Source organism: Ipomoea triloba, chromosome 5 (genome assembly GCF_003576645.1).
Source record: "Ipomoea triloba cultivar NCNSP0323 chromosome 5, ASM357664v1".
NCBI lineage: Eukaryota > Viridiplantae > Streptophyta > Magnoliopsida > Solanales > Convolvulaceae > Ipomoea > Ipomoea triloba.
Genome location: NC_044920.1, coordinates 20305456 through 20314303, shown reverse-complemented (window position 1 = coordinate 20314303; position 8848 = coordinate 20305456). Strand labels below are relative to the sequence as shown.

The window sequence follows — 8848 nt, the reverse complement described above, 5'->3', positions numbered from 1 at the left end:
TTTTTTTTTTTTTTTTTTTTTGTTTTTCACCTTGAACTTCCATTTTTTATATGAGAAATAATATTTACATTAAAATTGAATACCATAAATCTATTACTTGACTATTATGTATGTTCCTCAATTACTACTAGTTTACTACTTTATATCCTAAAAAGTTTGAATCCCCAACCCTAAATCGTCAGAACATTTGCAAGGTTGTAAATTATGATAACTCAGCAGACAAGACCCAGTGCGCACAATGGATCTGCCCACTCACTTTAGACAAAATCCCCACATTGTCACTATCGAGTTTTCGAACCTTGGTCTGTTCCTCTAAATACTACCTACTGAACTAGTGAGCTAAACCCGTGTAGGCTAGTTTACTACTTTCTTCTCTATAAAAATGGATGCAAAAATTTGTTAGTAACAAATTAATGTAAACTTCCTCTGGGGAAGTGACTACATACTAAAAAACAAAAACAAAAACAAAACAAAATTTAACATTTGAACTTTAATTTTAATTTTAGGTTCATCAATGGATCATTTTATAAACACTCATGTTAACATGCAGTGTGCTTAGCATGACGCTAATCTAGATTCAATATAGATTATGTTTGTCGAGTTTGACTCCTTGAAGAAGCCCTAGCTTAACAATTTTTAATGTTGTGCACTCTTACAAGAGTTAGCGGATCATTTTAAAAACGCCCATTTTTAATAAGCACAAGATTTTGATTACCTTTCTCTAATGAATTGAGAATTTGCAAAACAAAGAGAACCATTGTTGATTCTGATGATCAAGATGCCAGGAATGGTAGTTGCAGCAGGGTATTTAGTTATTTCACAGAAGACGTCTGTCCCTGGAAGCTTTCCAATTCCATCTATACTAGGCCTAATGGAATCCAGTATTATTTTGGCAAATGAAGTAGCAACCTGCATAACCATGCCACATTGATCAGAAAACTGAAAATTTTGTTAGACTATTATTAACTGTTACAACAATTGGTGGCTAGGGGGATTGTTGGGTGGAGACCAGTGAAGGGTCAAGTCTAGCACTCTGTCTCTCGAAAATATGGTGACAGTATATAAAGAAATAAAGTTACGCATTCGCTGTGAGTTATAGCTTTTGACGTAGTTAATAAGTGGTATCAGAGTTAGGTACTACTTTTGGCGTAGTGGTAAACATGCGCAAATTATACTGTGGACCATGGTCATGGCTGATACTGCAGTTGTGTTGAACTGATACTGCAGTAGTGTTGAAAGGAAACTGCAGTGGCGCAGAACAGAGGTCAGTCATCCATTCAACACAACTGCAGTATCCGTTCAACACAACTGCAGTATCAGTTCAACACAACTACACTTACAGACGGATGAAACGGCATCTGTTCTGCGCAGCTGCAGTACCCTTTTAACACAACTGCACTATCCGTTCAACAACCATGACCATGGTACACAGTATAAGGACCGGTAAAAGTGTGCTTGATCCTAACAAATTAAGTTGAAAGAAAGGGAAGATTGCGGATTAATTACCGCGACTAGAAGGCCTATTTCGACAGAGCCAAACAGGACTCCAAGGAATGCGCCAATGCAGACTAGGAAATCTGCCTTGTCCACCTTCCAAATATGGTAAGCCCCTTGAAGATCAATCAATCCAGGAAGCGCGGATAAGATAATCGAGGCAAGGATAGCCATGGGAGTATAGTACAGAAGTTTGGTTAGCAATTCCAGGGATATCAGCACTGTCACAGCCATGACTATGTTTGATACCACTGTTTCACACCCTGCACTAACATTCACAGCTGTTCTTGAAAATGAACCTGCAATGGTTTCCAAAATGGTCAGACTTGGAATAAGCTATCCCCATAGAATAAGCTATCCCCATAGTTTACCTGTGGCTGCATAGCAGGATGTTAAAGATCCAAAAATGTTCATGAATCCAATCGAAAGCATTTCCTTGTTCCCATCAAGGTGGTAGCCTTTGATTGAAGCAAAAGACCGGCCTACAGAAATCGCCTCCTGAACATCCACATTGGTTTCTCAGTACAAACATTTCCATTTTTCGCACGAAAAATACAGTGGGTAGTGAACACAAAAGAGGATAGAGGCTCACGGTTAGCGCGATGATGGCACAGATTAATCCCACTTTTGCTGCTTCTCCAACATGTGGACTGCTGAACTGTAAACTATGAACCGAGCTCGGATTTAGGCCTCCTTTGAATTGCTTCACGATGTTAACGCCATGTTTATCCGCTTTCGTTAGGTAAACTATGAGAGTGGATAGGATTACTGATAAAAGAGGAGAAAGAGCTGGCAGCCAGAATAGTTTCTTGTACCTTCTCCCCTGCAGAAACCTTAATTAGGCCATACTGATAGCCTAAGTGAATAGATAAAAACCGAAAAGCTAAGGCGAAAATCTTTGTCCTTACAACGAATCTCGTGGTTAGGATGAAGATCAGGAATGAACAGCCAAGCAGAAAATTGAAAGGATGCCACTAAAACAAAACCACATAAACATCAGGTGAGCCAAAAGAATTAAAACTGAAAAAAAGGTTACACTTTGGGTACTAAAATTGCTTACTGGTCCATGAAATGAACTGAAAACTGAAGTTAGAACAGAGACAACATCTGTCTTTGTGGTGAAATGCTCAATTCCCAGCAGCCCTTTTAGCTGCTGGAGGCCGATAACAATAGCTGCACCCGCCATGAATCCAACTATGGCAGCGTGCGAGAGAAAATCCACAAGAAACCCCAACCTGCAGACCATATGGGTGATCAGGCAACAGATCCAAACGGAGCAAAAATAACGAAATAAATAAAACGAATACCTGAACAGTCCAAACACTGCCTGGAAAGTACCCGCGAAGAAGGTGACAGTGAAAACAATGTTTCTGTAACCAATATGATCCTTCGCAGGATCCACGATTTTTGAAACCATTGCTGAGACCAGCATCGAGACAACTGCAACCGGACCGACTGCTAGCTCTCGCGAACTCCCCATCACAGCATATATCAAAGGCGGAACAACACTCGTGTCTATAAAAAAAAAAAACACCCAAATTGCATCATCATCATCATAACCATTTTCCTCAAATCAACTAACTAACAGTTTGAAGAGAATGGGAATTGAACTCACATAAGCCATACTGAGGATCCAATCTTGCTAGATTAGCATATCCAATACTCTGCAAGCAAAAAAAGGGAAACTTTTACAGCTTAATTACCAGAAAAAAGAAAATACAATTCTCTGAAAATGTTTGGAGACCTGTGGAATGCAAAGACTGGCAAGAGTTAGGCCTGCCATCAAATCTTTCTTGAACATAGCTGCTCTGTAAGTTCTCCCCCATTTCAAGATGGGAAAAAGGCCTTGCAGGAAAGAAACAGCAAATCCATATGAATTTCTGTTCTTGGAAGAAGCTGAGGGACTTTTGGCTCTCAGAGAGCAACAGAGTTGTTGCCATGGGCTTGGTGGGTCAGGAGAGTCCAGAAGCCAATTAGCCCTCTCAACTTTACTGACATTATTATCGCTTTCAGCTCCTAGCTGCCGGAGCTCAACGCTGAAGCTCTCATTATTAGGCACTGAACCCATTGCTGTTATGGATGAGCACTGGAGATCACTGGTCTCAATAATCTTTCTTCTAATTTATTGTGATGGGCTTCCTAAAACAGTACTCCCTATGTATAGCTGGGTGAAGCTATGATTGGCAAATTATAGGGTGGACAATGAATAAATGATCATTTTTAATATAGGTGTATTATTTGTGGACGGGTGAGATTAAAATCAAAATGTAATATTAATGGTGTATTCAAGATTTTTAAAAACTTTTAAAGTTTGGTGGTATTCGATTTTGACTTTTAAAGACCCTTTTAAAAGTCTACTGGTATTCAATTCAAATTTTTTAAAACTCTTTAAAAGTATACTAGTATTCGATTCAGACTTTTATAGTCTTTAAAACGATACAGGTATTCAAAAACTTATTAACTTACTCTATCAGAATAAGATTTTTGTAAAAATTTTCTTTACTAATATAAATAGATGAATACAATCCTCCAACTCCAAACTTTGCAGCATTCTCTACAGACTTTTTCTTTATCTATCTTAACCAGATAAACTTTTCTATCAAATCCTATCAAATTTTAGGGTACTTTTCAAAACTTTCATAAATACTCATATACTTTTGATTGTTTATCTCTTTATTTTCATACATATTAATAAAAAAATCATAACAAAAAAATTATGACCAACAACAACTAAAATTAATTAATGTCCAGTACAAAAATTTTTGTTGCAAACAACAGCAAATTGTTGTTGTTGTTTGCAACAACTAAGTCCACCATAGAAATTGATACATATAATAAGGGATGTGTTTGGTAACTCGTAAAATGACTTCCGGAAAATGTTTTCTGAGTTTTCTCTGTTTGGCAACGTCCGGAAAATGTGGTCAACGAAAAATGTTTTCTGTTGACCAAGAAAATCAATTCATTTTTCCGGAAAATGACTTACGGAATTTTTTTTCCGTAAATCATTTTATGGAATCGCCAGAATAGCTGACTAGCTGTTTCGCATGTTTTCGACCAAAACCAAGCCATATCACCCATGACCATGGACTAAGGAGGTGGGGAAACCGCCGGAAACCTTTGTAACATTTTTTATTTTTTTTTTATAAATTCTATTTTTTATTAAATACCATTATTTTAATAACTATTATAATTTTTTATATTTTAAATAAAACAATTACAATGTTTAATTATACAATTCTATCCATTTTCCAGAAAATGAACCAAACACACAAAGACAGTTTTCCATAATACATCCAAACACTGGAAATGAAACTGTTTTCCGGAAAATGACTCATTTTCCAGAAGTCATTTTAATTTCCTGCTTTCCAAACGGGCCCTACTCCCTAGCATTTCATGGACTTACTAGTTGGGGAAATTATGTAATGGACCTCCAAGGTGGACCCAAATCCAAAACGCGTGTCTGGAATAATGGTGTAGTTAATAGTATCGTTTCCTCAGCCTATATATATATATATATATATATATATATATATATATATATATATATATATATATATGGGCGCGCTCTAATGAGAACGGGTGTCCAGGAGAGAAATAAGAACGATCCACAGCCGTTAACGTGTTCAGATCAACGAATCAGATGTAAATATAAAAAAACGACGCAGTGGCGTTTTCATAAATAACTCGAACTTTGGTGCAAGTAAATATGTTATAAGTGCAAATAGTTGGTGCACATTTTCAAGTAAAAATTAAAATAAAGAAATATTTTTATTGATTATAACATTTAGTGAAAATTGATTATATTTTCTTTATGTATAATACACTCAATTTTTGTGATATCCAATATTTATTTTTATTATTATTTTTGTAATGCATAAATTTATTTATGATTTATTAAAAAAATATATTATGTATTATAAACGCTTTTGTAAGAAAATTATAAATAATGTATTAATAGAAGTTTCGAAATATTTGTAAACGTGTATTCAATTTAGAGATTTAATGATTTTTGTAATCTTTTTAATATGAAAAAGTTTTTAAAAGTTTATAAATGTTTGTCTTGCGAATTTTTATAGACTCGTACAAATTAAATTAAAGTTGATAAAAGTTTAGAAGATTATATGAAAGTCTACAAAGATTCTACCAAAGCCATTTAAAATCTATTACTTTAAAAGTTTTTTGAAAGTTTATAAAAGTCTTAATTGAATACACCCCTTATACTAGAAAATGTAATATTAATAAAGAATAAAATGTTTGTTAATTATAAAGAACACCCTATTATAAGTAACAAACATTTTATTCCTGATTAATATTATATTTTTTAATATAAGTATTACATTTTTCTATTTTGACCTAACCCATCTCACAGATTAGGATCGTGAAATGTCTCACAGGAAAGTAACTCTTTGTGTACTAAAAGTTCATTATTTGGTAATACTTATACTAGAAAATGTAATACTAATAAAGAATAAAATGTTTATGTTACTTATAAGGAACACTCTTTTATAAGTAACTGAAATTTTATTCATGATTAGTATTATAATTTTTAGTATAAGTATTACATTTTTCATTTTAACCCGATCCGTCTTACAGATAAGGATCCGTGAGATGGTCTCACAGGAGAGTCAATCTTTGTGTACTAAAAGTTTATTATTTGATAATACTTAAATAATGTACCTTTAAAATTAAAAAGAACATTTGTGTATATTAAAAATGTATATCATGTGGTCCATCACACAAGCGGAACAAGGTTACGTTTATGGTATAATGATTTCCTAATGATATATTGATATGGAAAGACTCGCGGTAATATGATAATAGCAGGATTACGTAGATTACAGATTTACAGTATACAACGTTTATATTTATGCTTGTGGTCTAGTGGCACCCGGTGTCCTGAAAAATAGCCTCAGTGGAGGTAACTGTTGTTACGATACTACATTGTAACAATCACTAAGAAATACTACAACCTCAAATAATCCTCAATAAGTCATACTTAAAAGTATAGTGTTATAGTTTTGGGGACCTAAAATAATCCTCAATAAGTCATACTTAAAAGTATAGTGTTATAGCTTTTTTTTTTTTTTGCCAGCTTTAACGATAAAAGTATCATAATCTCGTAGTTCATTACAAGTAATCTTAGTAGCCAGCTGTCTGATAGTACAAAATCTAGATTTTTTTTTTTTTTTTTTAGAAAGAAAGAAATTTTATTGAAAAATTATTCTCGGGGTCAAGAAACCCCGCCAGTCGTACAAGAGAAATGTGAGAACAGAGGGTGGTAAGGAGTTGAGGGTGAAAAAAAGAGAGGGAGCTAGCAGAGAGCAACCAAAGTTAGCTAAAGAGTCTGCAACCATGTTTGTTTCTCGATAGGAGTGAGCGACTGAAGCTGACCAAGAAGAGAGCAATTGACGGATATTGGTAACAGATAGTGTTATAGCTTAGGGGTGGTTATGTGAGTTGGGAATTATTACACAATAGCAGGAGAATTCAAATATTTAAATATTGACAAATTAATATTAAACATTTGCATTTTGTAATAATTCTAATTTTTAATTTAAGAAAAAGTCTAATCTAACCAAATTTTATTAAGTTTTTCAATAACTAGTATAAAAAATTAAAAAAGAGCAAATTTCACTTTTAGTCCTTGACTATTATGGCATTGCTGCCACATTTAGTCATATTCTTTTAATTTTGTCATATTGCATTCCTGACTTTGAACAACTTCCACTTTTAGTTCTCGACTACTGTGGCATTACCACATTTAGTCTCATTCTTTTAATTTTGCCATATTACATCCATGACTTTGAGTAACTTACACATTTAATCCTCGACTATTATGACATCGACACATTTAGTCCTATTATTTTAATTTTGTCATATTACACCCATGACTTTCATTTGATTGCCAACATTAATCTTCCGTTAAAAATTTCATTAATTATTTTACCGTTAGAATTGACATATAACAAAGGAAAAATCCTTACACACATCGTAACTCATATTTTAGTGCATGAGGACCGTCCGAAAAGGCCAAAGAGTAAGATCCCGCGACAAGATCTCTAAAGGAGGGAAATGTCGACCTCAATCCCGTCGGCTAAAGGTCTGAGGGACTGGTCTGTCCTTGAATTTGAAGGGGCAGAAGATTTTGGGTAGTCCTCCGAGGACCAAGAGAATGACTATGGTATGAGTCGACCTGATTAGTAGAAACACGCAGAGAGTAAAAGGCGAGTACGAGCAAAAGATGACCTTCATTCATAAAGCCTGGAAGCTGAATATTTACATTCAAAATAAAAAGAAAAGGCCAGTGGAGCACCCTTTCAGCAAAAACCAGCAAAAAGTGGGACTATTCTAGGTTAAGTCCCTAAACCTACTTAGTCGGAGGAGGAGCAACTTCAGAAGAGACGGCCGGAGTCGTCGGAGCTGGGGAAGATGCATAATCACGGTACTCCTCCCATAAGAGTGCCCGGAGAACACCGTTAGGAGTACCGCGATCTATCATGGCACAAAGTTCATTGAAGAAGTACCGATAGTCTGGGTTAGGAATAAGTACGTCTAACAGCATTGGCTCGTCGAGAACTGGTTCTTCTTCCTCGAGCGCCTGGTCACTAGGTGCAAGGACCCAACCATCTTCTTCTGCCTCCAACGGGATGTCGACAGGCCAGGTAGGGTCATCGCTGGGGAGAAGACAGCGAGACCTCAAACGCTCTTTTCGTTCGGCCATACGCGCTTAGGCAGAGCACTACAAAAAAACACAAAAATAGCGACAGAAAATTCCGTCACTAGAAAGGGAAAAATCCGTCGCTATTCACTTTAGCGGTGGATTAGTGACGGAATTTGTCCGTTGCTAAAAGTGGCGTCGCTAAATTTTTACGACCAATTTTAATTCCGTCGCTAAAGTGAATATGGAAGCAGCAATGCTATTTATCGATGGAAGCTTGCAGGGAGGATCGCCGGTGAGCCGGAGCAGAAGCTTTGCGTTTGAGTCCCATGGTTTTCAAAGGGCAGGTTTAAAACGTAGGCAGATGAACAAATATGGAAGCATCAATACTATTTATCGATGGAAGCTTGCCTTGAAAATGGCAGCCGGCAGTTGCACTCAGTGAACGTAGTTAAGGTGACGTGACGATGTCAGAAGCTCGCTGTCCAAGAGAAGATAAGGATCGTGGGTAGTTACTGTGCTGGACTTAACCAATGACGAGACATTGAGAAGATAGAGCCAAAGGTGGAAGCTCGGGATGGGACGAGTGATGGCTACGGACGAGGAAAGCTCGAGACCCAGTTGCAAGTACTTTTCTGAGTCGTACTTTGCGTATCTCAGGAAAGTGAGGGATTGGGGGGGGGGGGGGGAAAAAAA

At 36.1% G+C, this 8848-nt stretch overlaps 1 protein-coding gene across 1 annotated transcript in view; it reads right to left on the bottom strand.

Annotated features, from left to right (window-relative positions):
* LOC116019021 (low affinity sulfate transporter 3-like) overlaps window positions 1-3641 on the bottom strand; it is a 5682-nt gene extending 2041 nt beyond the window's left edge. Inside the window, exons 1-9 of the mRNA XM_031259087.1 lie at window positions 3239-3641; window positions 3110-3158; window positions 2802-3009; window positions 2555-2729; window positions 2403-2468; window positions 2087-2317; window positions 1866-1992; window positions 1507-1793; window positions 716-909 (exon numbers count right to left, since the gene is read on the bottom strand). Coding sequence (XP_031114947.1) covers window positions 716-909; window positions 1507-1793; window positions 1866-1992; window positions 2087-2317; window positions 2403-2468; window positions 2555-2729; window positions 2802-3009; window positions 3110-3158; window positions 3239-3562 — 1661 coding nt within the window. The 5' untranslated portion in view covers window positions 3563-3641. The remainder of the gene's footprint in view (window positions 1-715; window positions 910-1506; window positions 1794-1865; window positions 1993-2086; window positions 2318-2402; window positions 2469-2554; window positions 2730-2801; window positions 3010-3109; window positions 3159-3238) is intronic.
* Between the last annotated feature and the right edge of the window lie 5207 nt (window positions 3642-8848).